The sequence below is a fragment of the Mustela lutreola genome, chromosome 2 (genome assembly GCF_030435805.1).
Source record: "Mustela lutreola isolate mMusLut2 chromosome 2, mMusLut2.pri, whole genome shotgun sequence".
Lineage (NCBI taxonomy): Eukaryota > Metazoa > Chordata > Mammalia > Carnivora > Mustelidae > Mustela > Mustela lutreola.
In genome coordinates, this window is record NC_081291.1 from 162,772,329 (window position 1) to 162,791,580 (window position 19,252).

The window sequence follows — 19,252 nt, forward strand, 5'->3', positions numbered from 1 at the left end:
ATAAAGAATTGGTTCACATGGTTGTGGAGGCTGACAAGTCCAAAATCTGCAGGGTGGCCTGGCAGACTGTAGATGCTAAAGGGCCAATATTCTACTTTGAGTTTGAGAGCCATCATGCTGGAGGACCAGGAATAGCCAACTTTCCAATTTGAGTCCAGTCTGTTCAAACCTTCAACTGATTGGACAGTAGGTTGAAGGTCTGAACAGATAAAAAGCTTGACCCTTCCCTAAGTAAGAGAGAATTCTCCAGCAGACAGACTGATATTTACAGTTTTCTTCTTAAACCACAAATCCAGTCTCTAAAATTTCTGTAGGATAAGGTTCATAAACATTTTTGTTCCTTAGATCCTTTGGCAGATGACTAAGCATATGCATCTGTTATTCTCTTGTACACTGAGGTCTGTAAAGGTGGCTACTCTAGGAAGGACTTCTTTCTTCTATTTCTTCACCAACAAACTTCCACATCACTAAAGACTAAATGTCTCTAATTTCTCCCCCTCCTCCAGGAAGCCTTCGTTATTGTCTACACAGTTTGAGTGCACCTCTGCCTGGTTTTCACAGCACTGTTCCTCCACAGTAGGCATCACAACCTTGCACTGCCCTTGTTTTACCTTGACACCCTTTGATTTTCTGGACCACATCTTATTTCTTGCAGTATCTTCTTTGTTTGGGCAGTACAAGTGTTTAACACATTTCTGTGGAATCAACCCATGAAGACTTGAACCTGGAGTAGCTTCTAGACTGAGCGTGGAGAAATAGAAGAAGTGATCCCATGTTAGTTGCCCTGGTAATAGTGTTAAAGTAACAGATGGGGTCTTGCTTAATACTACACAACATGATGTGGTAGGTCCTACTTGGGCCTCAGAAAGACTATTTGGAGAAAGTCAAGCTACAGATTGAGCTAAAAGGGGGAAAAAATAAAAGCTAAAAGCTAAAAGGGGGGGGGGACTTGACTTTATCTTTTCAAATATACAAGAAAGCCCCCTTCCAGGCAGGCTTTGGGTGCTGGCTAATCAATCCTATTTTAAGGACAAAAAGAGCTCTTCCTCTTTCCTAATTCCTTTGGAAGAGATCCAGGATAGACACTAATGACAACTGATTCTGTATTATAGCTGTTAAACTGAGCCTTCTGTGTTTTTGTTTTATTTTTGTTTTCAATTTTTAGTTTCTTATCTCATTTTCTACATATTATCAAATTATCATATACATGTGTATATATATATGTACACACATACATATTATATTTATGTGTTGTATGCATACATACATACATATATTCTACTCTGGGCAAGAAAAATATACTAATTTTTATTTCATTCAACACCCACTCTATTTCAGCATAACAGTAATATACCCAGAGTAAATGTTTTAAAATATTTGTTCAACTTAGTTTGTTAATAGCAAAGGAATCATGTTCATTAAGATAAGTAATTACTTTTATACCATATGTTGTTTTGATATAAATTAAGGTTTGATATTTGAGAGAGACACCTATGATTTCAAGAGTAGATCCCATTTGAGATCCTGTTCTTCTAAGAATATAGCATGTTTTATGACTCTAAGTCAGAGTTTGGGGCTGGAAAAAGTATCATCGGCATCCCGAACCTCCCTTCCCATCTCAACTCTACATTATCATGTGTTCCTCCTCTGTAGACATAATGGTGTTCTCTCTCAGCATTTTCAATTTATGCATTAAATCTTGAAAATATGTGATCAACATGCAGTGGGGGGAGTGATATATTATATACTTGGATAACAAATCACCATGTTTATGCCACAGATGCGAAAATTTCCAGGGGCCAACAGAAACCAGGAGCATCGCCCAGGGGGTTACTTACATGGAGGAGGTAACTGGAACTGGGGCAAACATAGAGGGCTTGGTATATCAGGAATCTTCTAAGTTGTACATGGCAGAAATAGAATTCAAACTCACTTAAGCACAAAAGGGTATTAAAACAGATAACTGAAAAGTCCAAGAGTAGTACTTGCTTCAGGCATTGTTAGAACTAGGTGACCAGATAATGTTACCAGGACTCTGTCTCTTGCCATTTCTTGGGCAAGCTTTCTCCACATGATGAACAAACAGCCATTTATAAGAGAAAAATCCCAGAGGAGGACTCTGGTCATTCTGGTGCCTAAGCTAATTTTCAAAAACAGGAGATGTGATGGGCTGACTGGCCAGGCCTGGTTCTAATATCTATTCTCCATTGAGGAGAAGAAAGAAAAGATTCAGCATCAGCTGCATTCAAATTAAGTAGCATAGATTCAATATAAGGAAGAGATAATCTATTACAGGAAGAGTGTGAAAAGGTGTGGTGGAACATTGGTTCCACTACAAATGATGTGAGAAAGTGGTCCATGGATGAATGCTATAGTTAGGAGAAACCAGTTTTAAAAGTGAGAAGGTCAAAAAGTATGTGCTAAATTCAAGGAGCAAATAAAAGACTTAAGTAAATTTTGTGGTTGCCATGTTGAGAGCGATAACTCATTTGCTGTTTACTGAGTTTCTATGCAATGCCCTCTTGTCTTAAGAGCTGAAGACAGAAACAAAACAGTGGAAGTTCTTAACTTCATGAAGCTTACATTGTAATGATGGGAAACAGGTGAATAATACAATCGAGTAAAGGATATCGTATTTATTATTATTGATTGATTGATTGATTTTAGAGAAAGAAGGCATGAACCTGAGTGGTGGAGGGCTGGGGAGGGGCAGAGATAAAGGGCAGAGAGAGAGAATCTTAAGCAGGCTCCACATCCAGCATGGAGCCCTACATGGCACTCGATCTTACAACCCTGAGATCATGACCTGAGCTGAAATCAAGAGTCCCGTGCTTAACGGACCGAGTCATCCAGGCACCCCAAGGAAATAGTATTTTAAATGGAGACAAGACTTGTCCCCACCCAAAATACTTTCACAGGAAAGGGTAATAGAAAATATTGAGTGAGCTGGGCATGCAAGGCTTTGGTGAGAAGATGCTGTTTGAGAAAAGACCTGAAAGTAGTATCGGGGGAAAGGACATTCCCAGCAGAAAGCGACAGCTAGTGCAAAGACAATGATGCAGTAATGGAGGGCCAAGATGCAAAGTCAGGTATGGAACAAGCAGGGACAGGGGAGAGACTGTAGCCAGAACCTCTCAGCCATCCATTATTTAGTGCCTGAATTGCAACTTGTAAGATTGACAGGGCCATTGCTGCTCCAAGTTCATCCCTGGGTGTGACATGTGAGCGTGCTGAATTCTCAGAGAAGTACTTCTTCCTCTTCTTAGACAAGAGCTTTACTTGTAACTTGGAGCTCCTATGGGAAGTTTACAAAACTAAAAGAAGGGAAAGGGAGGTAGAGACTGACAGGCAAAAATCAAAGTCTACTTCTTCATTTATTTGTTCACCCATTTGCGTGTTCTTGAAGCATTTACTTGATAACCACTTGCTATTTTCAGACACACTGGTAACCAGAGTATAAAACTGAGTAGAACAAAAATCCCACACCTAAGCGGTCTATGGTCTGGCAGGAGTCGTCTACACAGACAGGGTTGGCTACCTTGGCAGGGGGTGGGGGAGGAAAGCAGGATTCATTGGCCCAGGCTGATAGGAGGTCAGAAAGTCAGCAAGGGCAGCTCTGCAGAGCACTGTTGGTGATCTCCCGTGGGAAGGCGGGAGCTGCCTACCCTCCCGGGCTGGAGGTGTGGTTTTCTCTGGCTGCCTGCTAGGCATTCCCCCTCACTCGCTGAACCCCCTAGCATCTCCAGCCTTTTCTCTGCCTCCACTTACTCTAGGTAGAGTGGAAGGGCTCCAGAGGGTGGGAAAACAAGGACAGAGAGACACAACATTTCTCCTTTTGTTTCTATCCTGCATCTTCTTTTTCCAACATGGTGGAAAAGAGTTTTGTTTTTTTTTTTTTTTAAGATTTTTTTAAAAAATTTATTTTTTGACAGAGAGAGAGAGAGAGGTCACAAGTAGGCAGAGCGAGAGGAGGAAGCAAGCTCCCTGTTGAGCAGAGAGCCAGATGCGGGGCTTGATACCAGGACCCTGGGATCATGACCTGAGCCCAAGTCAGAGGCTCAACCCACTAAGCCACCCAGGTGTCCCAAAAAGAAATTTTTAAAAAGCAGTGGTCTCCCTTCTATGCTTAAAAAAATTCCAAACAAGAGAGATACCTTTTTTTTAATCCCTCAGTATAACATGAAATATTCCTCTTTTTATCTACAGTTTAAACATATATTTGCACTCATGGTGAGTTAATAAATAATCATTTAGTTCTCACAACACTTAGTAACCATTAGCTCCAGGTTCTAAGAGGCCCTATTGGATCAGCTTCTCTGCCAAGACCAGATTTGAACCGACCAAGTCTAGTTTCAAGGCCCAGCGCTTCCAAGGCAGTAAGGGATGGTGAAAGCTCAGCAAGCATCGCGAACCGGGGGTTTAGTTTGGCAGGCCAGCATTCTTCTCCTTTACTTTTTTTAAGTTTATTTCCAGAGTATTTAGGTAGGGCATGAATTCTTCATTTTGCCACAGCCCCGACCAACTTCAGACCACTTTATATTGCCTATGTCCCCGTGTTTTACCCTCTCTACTTTCTCTTGAGAGTGAGGAAACATTGTAAAGTAATTCTATTCTATTAACTTCTTAGGAATATTAGACCTTTAATTCTGAAGTCTTCATGGCCTCATCCGCTCTCAAGCCTTACAGTCCCTGTGTGTCCCTAACAGCTCACATAGTCACAGCTGCCAGTCAGCAGGAAGTGTCTGTTTAGAAAATGACAATTCCAGCATTCCCTTTGGGAGCCTCAAGCCCAGGATCAGGCTGAGGCAAGTGAGGTGTTTCCCCCAAGTGTGAAAAAAAAAAAAAAAACCCTCCATAATTAAGATAAATCACATTTTAATGCAATATTTGAAAACTCAAAATGAATGCAATGATAAATGCATTAGGGATAAACAAAATATCAAAATTTCAAATAAAGATAGGTTTCTGTTTGTATGCTCGCAGCCCTGCATTATTGCAGGAGGACATCAGTTCTTTTCAATTAACCCCCGTTCCTTAGCCTGACAAGGGAAAGCAGCCCATGGTCACGCGCAGGCAGGTTAATGAAGGGTGACAATGGTGTGCCAACAGATTGTGCAACCAACGTGAGACTTTGTATAAAGTCATGTCCTTGATTGTAGAGATTTATTAGCCTTCGCCCTTGGTTCAAAAATATAGGAGGTGCCTGGGGTGGCTCAGTCATTAAGTGTCTGCCTTCGGCTCAGGTCATGATCCCAGGATTCTGAGATCGAGCCTCACGTCAGGCTTCCTGCTCAGCGGGAAGCCTGTTTCTCCCTCTCCTACTGCTTGTGTTCCCTCTCTCACTGTCTCTCTCTGTCAAATAAATAAACAAAATCTTAAAAATTACATAGGATAATGTTCTAATAAGTGTATATGTATAGAGCTGTACATTTCCCCCTTTACCTCAGGCATCCATAAAGCACTGGGAAGCAGCAGTGGGAACCAGGGATTTTAAAGTCCTCTGTCAGTCATTTAGCAATCTGTCTGAAAATGTCTGTCTCATGTGAAGTACGAATTTACAAAATATGTGCAGCATGAGCCCATTTTAAATATATATATATACATATATGTATATATATAGAGAGAGAGATAAATTGATACGTGGATAGAAAGAGAAGAACACAGATAAGCAGGCAGACAGATTATATAAAGCTGTATCTCTAAAAGTTAAAATGCTCAGTTGTGGGTGGAAAACTGGTGAGTATTTTTATCTTCCTTTTCTTTTTAATATTTTTTACCTCTCTACAATGAAACAGTATTATTTGGGTAATTAAACAATAAAATTATTTTAAGATTCTTTTGACAACCCCATGTACTTTCACAGTCTGATCACATGTGATACAATGTTAACCTGTAATGTTTTTCTTGGTATGGAAGCATCTCCTCTCAACAAAAAGGTACTTATGAAGGTACCATCTGCAATACTAAGTATGCTGTAATTACCAACAGTGACCCATACCTGTAAAATAACAAATCAAGTAATCAATCCACTGGAAAATGTACACTCAAAATACATTTGCCGCCTTAGTAGAATTCTCCAAGAGCATTTAGTAGCTCATCATTCTCATAGCTATACTCTTGCCTTCATTGCTGATGATGGTGAATATTTTTCCAGGAAAACAGGACAGAATTGCAATTATGTCAGAGTAAATATGTGACTGAAAGAGGTGGTGGGTGCGGATGCAAGCCTTACCAACATGATAGGCAGGCATGAGTTTTAATCCCCTAGGAAAAAATTTAGGTGGAAGTTTTTTTTGGGGGGGGGGAGTGGGGGTTGTTTTGTTTCATGTTTTTGAAATAAAGAAAGCCCACATTTCTAATGCTTATTAGCTAACATTTAGCTAGAAGGGTCACCAATCATTAAATTATTTTTATAGGCAGCTTAGCAGAAGCTGTGTTTCCATGACAACAGACAATGTATGGAAAGGTTAAAAAAAAGTTAATGGGATTTGTGGTGATCTCAATAATACTCTATGGAAATCATTCATTAATCTGATTTTCCTATTTCTCAGGCTTCTATGCCAACCGCAGAACTGGATTTTCTGGGCCTGGCTGATGTTGGAAATGACACATTTTTGAGAGCTCCAAAGTGTCTTTTTTTTCCTTAGAAGTTGAGACAGAGTTTAAGAATCCCTCCCTGATCTCTCTATGAGCTGAATATGGGCTGGGACCACTGTAAAAGACCCCCAGAACACCTAATACTGACCAAAAAAAGTGAGGGTCTGGTTGGAGCAGCAGGCACAAGTTTATCACATAATTTGCTCATAATTAAATATTATATGAGAAAAAGAGATACCAGCCTGCTTTCCAAATTCCTAAACAAAGTCATGGATGGATGATAGAGGAGAAAGAGTGAATGCTGGGCAAAGTGTGAGTAGAATCATAGGAATTGTATTACATCATGACTGAACATTTTAGACCCAAATAATACAGCTCAATCAAAAGATTACTTCATGTAGACACAGCCATAGTTTTGCTCTCGGTAGAATATTGGGAATAGTGCCCACAATTTGGTTTTATTACTATCTGAAAGATTCACCTGTTGATGTTGAGGCTTTTCTACTTGTCTTCAACCTAGTTTTAATTTTTTAAAAAGATTTATTTATTTTAGAGATAGAGAGAGCACACAAGCTGGGGGAGGGGCAGAGGGAGAGAGAGTCTCCAATAGACTCCCAGCTGAGTATGGAGCTCAACTCAAAGTTCAATCTCAAGACCCTGAGATCATGACCTGAGCCAAAATCAAGAGCCAGATGCTTAAGTGACCAAGCCACCCAGGTGTCCCTAACTTTCTTTTAACAAAAGTATGAGAACAATTCTATACCTTTATTAATTTACTTTTCAGAAAGTTTAAATCCTTGAGAGGTACAACATCACACAGATTCTGTGGCCAGTGGCTTTAGCAGGAAGGTTGTTTTGGAATTTGGCACGAACCATGCCATTCTTTCCATGAGCACAAGTTACTTTTCCCCAGATTACTCTGGTTTTGTTTATTTTGCCACCAGGAGTCACTGTGCTGTTCTTTGCTTTGCATACATAAGCACATCTCTTGCCTAGATAGAATTTGGTTCCATTGAGTATAATCACCTTCAATTTTAAGACAAGCTGTGTGCTCCCTCTGGTTCCAGAGACCCCACTTATAGCCAACAAAAAATGTCCTTGAACTGGACTTCCAGACATATTTGTTTTTTTTTTTAGGAATCCTGTTCCCTGCAGGCCTCCACAGGTTGCAAGATGGGGGAAAGAGAAAGGCCAACCTAGTTTTAATTTTTATTTAAGTACTCCTTTAAGTACTCCAGATGTAGATGCTTTAGAATCAACAAATTATGTTGCTTTCTGACCAGAATTTAGCACCTATTTATTTCTGTATCTTGGTCTGTACTAGTCAGTATCACCCTGACTTTGTATGCATTATGGTATAAGTTTGAGTCACATTGGTTTTGTGTCAGTGTGAGGACTGCAATTATCCCTGGTATATCCTTTAGGATTATTACAAGCTTCTCTGATGTATCCTCCCCCACCTTGAAAATTCTACTAAGGAACCAAGAGTTTATAAAGCAAAAAATAGATATTCACATGTGAAAAAACAAAATCCCAACTCTGACACAACCAGTAAGATCACCAAACAGTGTATATTAGTATAGACTTAAAATGCAGGGTGACCATGGATTCAGGGGAAGAATTTTAAAATTATGTTTTGAAAAGGAAGTTGAACCATGCTAAGTCACAAGGATGTTACTTTTAAGTATAGATTTGAGGAAGAACTGAAAGCATTTATCCTACCAAAACAATTTGAAGGTAAAAGAGAATGCCTCAGTAATATACTGCCAATATGACTCCAACCAATGGATGACCTTCTCCAACACTTCATAATCTCACACCTGTTGAGACCTTAATGAGATTATGATTGAGTCCCAGGTTCTTGCTCCAAAGTCTTCTGTGGAAATCACACCAACTCAGAATGAAGTAAAAAAAAAAAAGTTCTTAAGTTGTTAGGATATGCTTTTTGACCTTTTTCTGTGTGGCTGCTTCTCCCAGTGAAAATTTCACTCATTATCAGTGACAAAAAAAGACCCCTTGATCCAGTGAGGACTCAACCCTTATGTGACATCAGCTTTCTTCAAATAGGTTCCAGCTCCACACAGAGCTGAGTAAAGTTACCAGGGTGTAGGTTGTTCCTCCTAAAATCATTTATTTCCATGATCTCCATTATCGTAAAGGCTTTAACACAATTTTCTTTTCCTTGTCAGGGATTTCTATGTGTAAATAAGTATAGGAAGCTTAAGGGAGTCCACTGGCCATGACTGTCAATGAGAAGACTCAGGGTCAAGGCCAGGTAGGACTTGTTAGGAGTTTGCTCTGAGATTGATTTGGGAAATTTAGAGGGAAAATGAATAGCAACAGACACTTCAAGATTTAGGAACATTGCTGTTTCTCATGAGAACTGTTTACCTTCTGATAGAGAGTGCTTAGAAAATGGAAACTAGGAGATTTGGAAAGGATGGATGTGCTAAATGTATACCTTTTCTTTATATAATATCACCACTGCAGGAACAATGATTATAAATGATCGAGAATATGGCAGCTGCCTTGGGAGCAGAAGTATTAACTTATTAAAGCTGAAAAAGATACAATGTGCTATCAATACTTGGATTAAAATAACTCATCTAAACAAAAGTCAGGAGTTTTCAAAGAGTTCTATCTGTCTCTATAATCTTCAATTTAGCAAAACCTAGAATAACCTTCTACTGGATACTTCTCCAGAGTCATGAAAATACTCTAGGGTGATTTGAGTAGAAGCAAACCTTAGTGCCTGTTATGGGTTGAATTGTGCCCCTCTTCCCCCAATGCACATGTGACCTTATTTGGAGATAGGGTCTTGACAGGGGTTAATAAAGTTAAAATGAGGTCATTAGGGTGAGCCCTAATCCAATAAGGTTGGTGTCCTTAAAAAAGGGTAATGTGCCCATAGAGATACCCACTAGTGATGCGAAGAGACACTGGAAGAAGATCGCCGTGTATATGTTGAGGAGAGAGACCTGAAACATTCTTCCCTCCTCACCCTTAGAAGGAACCCACCCTGCCAAGACTTTGATTTTGGACTTCCAGTCTCCAAACTGTGAGAAAATAAATTTATGCTGATTAGGCTACCCAGGCTGGGATACTTAGTGATAGTGCCCTAGCAAACTAACACAGCCTCCAACAATCCCATCAAGGACCAAAGCAATTGATCCTGACCAGAGTCTAAGGCTTGGTCCTTCTTTTCGTTATCAGGGTCATTGATGTCAGACTGGGAGGACAGAAAGAAGATGAAATGTGAGGCACCAATATGTCAAACCAGCTAATGAGAAGGTGGAACAGAAACACAGAGCCACTGGAGTTTGCTTACTCTCATGATTTATTAATATTCAGATTGAAAAAGGAGCCTTAGAGCCGCAAGTTACGCTAATTGGCACATTTGCTTTATTTATTTATTTGTTTATTTATTTATTTTCAAAACAAACTGGGTTTTTGATTTTTTTCCTTTTTGTTCATTCCATCACATTTAAAGGAGGAAAAGAAAAATGGTTTTGAATTCACTCGATATTTTGGACTCCTCAGATGAACGGAACATTGCACACACACTTGGAACAGAGAGAGATAGAGAGGAAAGTGGACTCCCACAGGGCCACACGCACCAGATCAAAAAACTTGGATACAGTGCAAGAATTTCCCAAAATGATTGGATCATCATTACCAAAAACTCGCCATAACAACACCAAGAAACAAAAAATGTTTAAGCCACACTGTTTGACTTGGGATCTTTCCTGCTTTTTTTTTTTTTTTTTAAATGTTTGCCACACAGAGAGAAAGAGGGCTAGTGGGTAGGAGAGGACAGACTCACGGATGTGAGCAGGACAGGAAGGGAAACTTCAGAGTGGAGTTGAGAAGAGGGTGGGGAGAGACAGGCTCAGGAGAGGGGAGGGTGGGGACGTGGAAAGCCATTTCTTAAAGTTCAGGCATGTTCTTGGTCCGCCTCACGTTCTTCTCCTTTACCCTCATCCTGCCGGGCACTTTCCTTAGGTTTGGTTTCATCTACAGCTTCTGAGGAAGAAAACAAGGTGGGGAGGGGGAAGAGGGGGTTAGTATTTTGTCTCATCCGTTCATATGATAATGCAATGCATTTCTCCTTTTCATACCATTTCACAAGAGATTTAAGATAAAAAGAGATTTTGCTACCCCAGTAATATAATGTCCTAGTCCAGAAGATGGTACCTTCAGGAGGCTATTCAATGACTAGTATGAATGAGCTCAGGAACAAAGTTATGTATTGGGGGAAGGAGCCACTGAACAGAAATTCCCGTGGTCTTTAATCTCTCAGCCTTGCAATCAAGATATCCATATGTAGGCTCTTCAAATAAGGAATCGGCAACAATCTTGTATCTCTTCTCCATCAATGTCAGGCTAACTGTGACAGAGTTTTTGTGGATCACTGACAGCCATCCCAACTCTCTTGCCTCTTACTTGTGGTGTTATAAAGGATGGGAGGTAAAATAGTTGAATTTCCAGATCCCCCTGAAGCTAGGGTGTCCATGTAACACAGTGATGGCCAATTATATAAAGACAGAATTCCTTAGGGAGGATCCCAGAGGATGTGGTTACCCTTTATTTTCTGCTCTTCCTGATGACACAAATACCAATCAGCACCAGGTAGTGTGGCAGCTATCTCATAATCATGAAGACAAAAACTATACACTAAGGATGATGGGGCAGAAAGATGGGGGAAAATACTGTCACTGAGTGACCTATCACTCCTACACATCTTTTCCTCAGACTTCTTCTTCTTCTTATTATTATTATTATGAGAAAAATAGCTGACCTCTAAACTAAACCATAGTAGTTTCTAGTTTCTTGCAGTAAAGAACATTCCAACTGAATATACTTATCCATAAGGCAAGGTGCTTGCTTTGCTTAGCAAGGAAGCCTGCGTCTTTTTGAAGGATAATTTTTCCTCAGGAAATAAGCAAATTTTGGGGGCGCCTGGGTGGCTCAGTGGGTTAAGCCTCTGCGTTCAACTCAGGTCATGATCTCAGAGTCCTGGGATTGAGCCCCATATCGGGCTCTCTGCTCAGCCACGATCCTGCTTCCACCTCTCTCTTTGCCTGCCTCTCTGCCTTCTTGTGATCTCTGTCTGTCAAATAAATAAATAAAGTCTTAAAAAAAAAAAAAAAGAAAGAAGCAAATTTTCTAACTCTTCTGCCTTGTTTCCTGATAGAGTCAGTCAACAGATTTCATATTACAGTCACTTTACTAATACGCCAGCTAGTAGGAAGAGAATTCCTTTGCTTCATAATCACCTGTGTTAGCAACCTAAACTCCCCGTTGTTGGGTGTCCTTCAGACTACCCCCAGGCTCAATAATTTGATAGAAGGACTGACAAGATTCAGTATATAGTCCTATTCATGTTATAACTTATTACAGTAAAGGATATAAAACAAAATCAGCAAAGGGAAAAGTTGCATGGGGTGAAGTTTGGAGAAAATTATGCATAAGCTTCCAAGAATCCTTTCCCTATGGAATAATCCAGGATGTGCTTAACTCCTCCAGCAATGAACTGTGACATGTATGAAATGTCATCCACTAGGGAAGCTCTCCTGAGCTTAAAATACTGAGTTCTTACAGGAGGCTGGTCATGTGGGTACCCTCTACCTAGCATGTCCCAAATCCAGACTCCCATAAGGAAAACAAATGTCCAGCATAAACCGCACTGTTTGCAAAAAGAGTTAGGCACAGTAAAGACTCTTAGGGAATGGTGAGAACTCTCTCAAAATCCGAGTTGCTAGATGCTGGCCAAGGATCAACTTCACAAGCAGCCTTACTAAAAACTGAGAAATGTTGAGATTAGAGAAATCAGAGCCTTATAGGAGACCATTAGAAGAGTTTATATAAATGTACGTCTCCTTCAAATCATTCAGCTATATATTTATATTTAGATAAAGCTCAACATCCACATTCAAATAAGACCACCACTGGAAATACATTTTTGGAACTCATTCTTTGCAACAAGCATCTAACGATATTCTTTTAAATCCTTCAGTAGCAGAAAATGTTTCCCTCCTTGAAAATAGATTTGATTTTTAGAATCAAATGAGGCTGGTCTGTTAAATAAGGGAGCAGCTATGATGGATTATTTTAATGTTACAATGACTCATTTTTTTAAAGATTTATTTATTTATTTGAGAGAGAGAAAATGCAATTGAGGGGTAGGGGCAGAGGGAGAGGGAGACAAGCAGACTCCCCACTGAATGGGGAGTCCAGCGTGGGGCTCAATCCCAGGACTCTAAAATCATGACCTGAGTCGCAATCAAGAGAATGATGCTTAACTGACTGAGTCACTCAGGCGCCCCTATAATGACTCATTTTTTAACCAAAGTTTTTAAGTCTGATTTATTTTGGGGATTTGTCATTGACCATAAATTATTTACAAAATGTAATTATTACAGTTTTAAGTCTACCTACCATTACTCATAAAGATATTTTAAGGCTATAACCTTCTAAGTTGAACATTATTGGCATACCAATCATATTTTCCAGGAAAATTTTTGTATGAAGACTAACTCAGTTCTGATCTTTTTAATACTCTATGTACCAGCATTGTTTCCCACGGATTACAGAACTTCGGTGCACTAATGAATCAGCTGATTTTCTGCTGGAAGAAAGTTTTCAGGTTTATTTCAATGAGGTTCATTTATAGCAATTTGGAATTCTTTTAGAGAATTTACTTTGTTCCCGAGCGCTGCCCAATATGCCCAAAATGGTTCATTATCCTTACCACCCAGAGAACAATGTTTTTAATGCCCTCTTCCAAACTCAGAAGACACAGAATATTGATTTAAAGTGGCTAGAAGCATATAGAAGGTTCAGTTGTATGAAGAAGACAAGACTTTAAGCCTTTCTTTCTAAAATAAAAACTTGGAGCTATGAGGTCATTTTGAGTGAGATTTAAAAACTTGAGAGGAAAGGTAGAACCAGGAGAGGGAAGGTGAGAAGTACTGTTTGTAAAATAAGGAAACATTCCAAAAGGGAAAGCAAAAGAACAAAGATTCAGGAATCCTGAGAAGCAGCCACACTTTCTGTCCTCTGTTCGAGTGGAATCAGGTTAAATCCTCCTCAATTCCCATACTTTCTCCTGTCACCCTTTGTCCTGGCCTGGGAGAGAGGGTAAAAGTGGCATCCATCTGTTTATGGTGACAGCAAGGGCTGTTGTCCACCCGCTACTAAAAGAGCTTCGATATCTACATGTTCTTTCTTCCCAAATCTTCAAAATATTTGAAATATAATTATTTATTCATTTACTTGTTCAGTTGTTTTTGAACACCTGCAATGTGTCATACATTCTTCTAGATGTTAAGAAGAAGAGGTGAAAAAAACAGCAAATACTCTTGCTCTCACTTAAACCTTTCAACAATACACCTTTAACAGACAATAAAATCCATAATCATAGAGCTGGCAGGGAGAAGGGTCTCAAAGAACATCTAGTCACTACACACAACTCTTCAAGGCTAACAACAATATCATTTTGCTCAACTTTGGACTCCCCTGTGTTTAGCACAGAACCTAGTGCAGAAAGGGCTCTCAGTAAACATTTTTTGAATGACAGAATGAATGAACATCCTCATTTTATAGGTGAGGAAACAGAAGTCCAGGTATTTCCCTAAAACCATAATTCTATGTTTTTCTCATAGCCTACCCAGGACTAAAGCCTAGAAGTTCTACTAATCTTGGTGTCCCCATTTTATCGGGTGGCCAACTTGTCAGAGGAGGTCAAGATCAAATCAGTTTTATCAATTCAGCATCAGAAACGAGTAACTAGGGTCCACAGGCTTTTAGTGACCTATGAAATTTCTGAGATTAAAAATGAATTATTGGCTCCAAAATTTGAAATAAAAACCATAAAATTAAAACTGATGAAGTTCAATTATTTGACTGCAAAAGGGAACATGTCAGTTAGCTGGAACTCAATTTAACTGAATACATATAATCACATATACATTATATTTTATATGAGATGAGAGGGTTTTTAAAATTTTTATTTACTTGATATTACTGAATAATGAAAAAAGAGGTCATCTTTGTGTTAGACGGGATGACTGGCTGGTAGAAATAAAATGTGTCAAGTCAGTGGATTCAGAGAAATTTATATAGGCCAGAAGGAAATTATGAGGAGAAAAATATGGAGGAAGGAAATAATCTAAACTAAGAATCTTCTACAACCACAAAAGTAAGGCAAGCTAAGAACTCATAATAATATTTTTTAGGACCCACACAAAAACAGAAACAAACAAACCAAAATAAACCTATACCCTAATAAAGGAAATGGTAATCAGATGTGGAGAACAGGCCTGTTCTAGCTAGATTCACTTTATGGGAGACTGTGTATGAGTTTGGGCAAGATTTTAACTTTGGACAAAAGGGAAGTTATTAGAAACAGAATCCGAGCTATGCATAAATGGGTCCATTTGAGCCTGAATACCAGGAGAACAGGATATTGTGAACTTGTTCCTTCTCTTTCCGATACCAACTCTAAACAAGTCACTGTAGTTAATAAATCATGTTGACCATACACTTGCATATCTACAGTTTCATACATGTTCTATTCAACAGCCTCACTGCCTGGAAAGAAATGCAAATTATGATTTTGCTGACCCATTGTATCAAGTGTTTAGCTAATATAGTTGAGCTCTTACTATATGCTCACTCAAAGCAGTTCTGTAGGTAGTTGTGTCATGTCATTGAATGACTGCAGCTCTTTAATCATCCCATTTGACAGCTGGGGAAGCTGAGGTACCGGGAAATGAAGCAGCTTACCTAAGGGTGGACTGTTTGTCAATGGCAAGCAGTAAATTTCAAACTAGGACAGAGATATCTAGGCAGCTTCTATTTTAGATTGCCTCCACCACCCTTATCTTTACCCAAAAGGATGGGTGGGCTCAGAGTGGAAACTAGAGTGGGGGGTCCACGGGTACCTACGCCTGCAGCCTACAAAGTCCAAAAATTGGCCTTAATAAAAGCAGCTCAGAATGCAGGGAAGAATCTTGATTAGTCTTCAACAATATGAAATCTGGTCTTGGCACTCTCTGGCACTAATTACATAATTGTAAATGCTAGAGATGAGTTTATACGTAATCTTTAGTATTTTGTGCAAAAACTTTGATCACCATGGTGAGTGTCAGAGACAGATGAATGGCTGAGGCCAGCTGGTCACTCCAATTATCATGATCCAATTAGGGTAAATAATCACATTCCCCATCTAGAGGATCAACCTCCCTCTGAGACAGTTACTGCTTGAGAAGAGGCTGCGGAAGCAAACGATTGTACCGGGTGACACAGAACAAGCAAGTGGAAGTGAATGGGCCCGGGGCTAGCAAATAAGGAAAGCTTGGAGTTGTTCACATGATTGTTGAAATCCAGAGAGTTAAAGGATAGAAAATGGTTTCTCTCTTTTGGGTTGGCTCTGAAGAGCATTTTTGCTCATATTAAACATGGAAGCCCAATACTATGGTTAAGACATTATAGGAAAAACAAGATTAAAGGAATTACAGGTCATTCACAGGAATCACGGGCATTTCAGGTGACCAGTAACTTATTCTCATTAACAGACATAACTATTTTCTACCTAACGATGGCTTCTTCCCCCAAATCAGTCTTCACTGAGGGAAATCAACTCCATAAATTCAGTTTTATAGTAAGGCAGAATGTATCCCCCCCAAAACAAACAAATAAAAAACCCCAAACCAAAAATTGGTGATGCATTTTAGCAGTCTGGTCTAAAGGGGGAAAAAGTGGTTTTAAAAAAAAATGAAATTGGAAAATTTTTTATAATTATTGATATTAAATATATTAACTATTTAAATTCTCAAAAATTACATATAGTCAATTTGAACAGATGACATTCACATCTGGTAAAGAACTGTAACCTTCTCTGGCATTGCCATTTTAGCCTTGACAAAACCATTACTCTCTTTTTTTTTTTAAAGATTTTATTTATTTATTTGACAGAGAGATCACAAGTAGGCAGAGAGGCAGGCAGAGAGAGAGGGAGAAGCAGGTTCCCTGTTGAGCAGAGAGCCCAATGCGGGGCCTGATCACAGGACCCTGAGATCATGACCTGAGTTGAAGGCAGAGACTTAACCCACTGAGCCACCCAGGCGCCCCCAAACCATTACTTTTCAGACCCAAAGACCTCTTAGAAATGATATGTTCATTAGGGAGCTCCATAAATTTTACCATGTCTGTGTTAAGAGGAAAATTACATCACGGACAGTAGAGTCATGTATTCTTAATATTCTAGAGTTGGAGACACTAAAAAAAGGAAGAAAAAAAATGTTTTTATTCATTCATATATTCAGTGAAAGGTCCCGAGCCTCACTATGTGTCACACACCATTCCACGCGTTGCAAATACAGCAGTGGCGCTACAGCAATGAAAACACCAAGTAAGAATTTCTACCTTCCTGAGATTCATATGCTAGTAATCACTAGCATATTTCCACGACAGTAATTACTCTCATGTGTATTGCTTGTTGCAGAAGGAGTGGTAAAGGATAAAGTTGTAACTGGACAAGAAGAACTCAGCCCAAAGGGGCATCATTTCTCTTGGATTTGAAAAGTGGAGTATCTTTAATAAGTCACCTAAGTTTCAAAATATGGAAAACCCTGACAGTTTTCACATTCTTGATCCGTAACCACCATTCCTGGGAAAGATCAAGACCACATTAAAACAGCAAGAAAGAGGGAAGTCATTTGTATATGCACTTGAAACAGTGTGGTGGTGGCCTTAAAAGACTAAGGGGGACCCACGTGGATGGAGTCACAGTAGTTCTTGAAAGACATGCCAAACTGGTTTTCTGATCTTTATCAAAATCCAGTCTAGAAGACACTCTTGACTTTCGCAGCCCATTCATTCCTCGAAAGGGTTGAGAGTAGCACGTCTGCGTTCTGTTGGTGAGCAAACAGCAGGAGCAGATGCGGCCGCCTCTGCCCTCGTGCTCAGCCGGGCGGCCGGCTGCAGGCTGCAGAGTTGCTAGAGGGATGGCGGTGTTCCCAGCTGCAATCGCCTACCCTCAGCTCTAATGGCCCTGTTTACTGGCTCGGATCCAGGCCCCTCCACAGCCCTACATTACTGAAATTAGGTTGAGTGGATTTCCGAGTAAAACATTATCTCTTGGGACCTGCCCAGCTCTCCCCAGCCTTGTCAACATTGATTAAATAGAAGCTGCTATCATCCTGGGGCCATGCCCACAATTACTCTACCAATCACACTGGGCTGCCGTGTTTGCTTTCCCTTTTTATTTTCACTTTTCTTGAATATTAAACATTACCACCTCGAAGGCTCAAAAGAAAGTAATTAAAAAAAAAACATTCTGTAGCTAACTTGCATACATCCCTTTGTTGCTCACATGGTCTCGCTAAGAGCAAGAGCTATGGACCAGATGTCAATCTGGAGCCTAGGATGGTGGCTTTGTGGTCACTTGCATCCACATTTTGAACAACTTTTTAAAAACTATATTTCACAGTTTAAATTCCTTTCAAAGTAGAGAACCAGTATACACCAGCAGAATGGTGTAAATATTACCTATGCCCCCATCTCTTGTTTTTTGACACTTTATGAAAAAGAGGATAGTTCTATTGCTTATAACACTGTTCACTTGAGGGTTTCAAAAAATAACAAACAAAAATTTAACCAAGGAGAATACTCAAAGGCAGCATGATGGTGGGGTCCCAGTAAACATACATACACATGTTTACGTGTCTTAAAAGTTTAGGCCTAGGATGAAGCTGATTTGTATTCCAACCTTGACTTTGCACCAAAAAGCCACAGGATCTCAGAGAAGTTACTTTTTCTCTCTTTGCCTCAGTTCCCTAATCTATAAAAAATACAAATAATATTGGCTCCCCCACCTTATTGCAGGTTGTTTAGAAGTTGAAAGAAAGCATTTGAGAAGGCTTTATAAAATGTAAAGGGTAGAATGCAGTATGTTGAGACTTTAATCCAAGCTGTAAGATTCTAGTGAAAAACACTCATCAAGTTTAACATTCTCATCTCAGGAGGAGGGAAAAATTTCCCAAAAGGATAAAAAACTTCTTTCCCAGAAAAAAGATTAAGAAAATTCTCCCCTAGAATGTTCCTGTAGTCTATGACTCTGATCAGAAAATAAGGATACAAGTGGGGGCGCCTGGGTGGCTCAGTGGATTAAGCCTCTGCCTTCGGCTCAGGTCATGATCTCAGGGTCCTGGGATCAAGTCCCGCATGGGGCTCTCTGCTCAGCAGGGAGTATGCTTCCCTCTCTCTCTCTCTCTCTGGCTGCCTCTCCATCTACTTGTGATCTCTCTCTGTCAAATAAATAAATTTTTTAAAAAAATTATCAAAGAAAAAAAAAGAAAAAAGAAAATAAGGATACAAGTGACTGATTATTTAAATAGCTATTTAGTTATAGAGGTTGGGAAAGAATCTAAGACATTTAACATTTGGAGCAAAAGTTATTTTTTTAGCCTGCCTTCCTTTCTTTTTCCTTCCTTCCTTCCTTCCTCTCTGCCTCCCTTCCATCCTTCTTTCCTGAAAGAAAAATGACCCCAGAAACTTTTTTTGAAAAAATTTAAAACAAACGTCAAAGAACATACAAGTTGACTGGCTTTGAAATCTTCTTAAACATTTTCTCTATAAAATGTCTGCCAAA

The 19,252-nt window shown here is 39.6% G+C and overlaps 1 protein-coding gene across 1 annotated transcript in view; it reads right to left on the reverse strand.

Annotated features, from left to right (window-relative positions):
* Positions 1 to 9,915: 9,915 nt before the first annotated feature.
* Positions 9,916 to 19,252, reverse strand: part of GAP43 (growth associated protein 43) — a 98,754-nt gene continuing 89,417 nt past the window's right edge. The window contains exon 3 of the mRNA XM_059164019.1: positions 9,916 to 10,620. Within this exon, the coding sequence (XP_059020002.1) occupies positions 10,532 to 10,620 (89 nt within the window). The 3' untranslated portion in view covers positions 9,916 to 10,531. The remainder of the gene's footprint in view (positions 10,621 to 19,252) is intronic.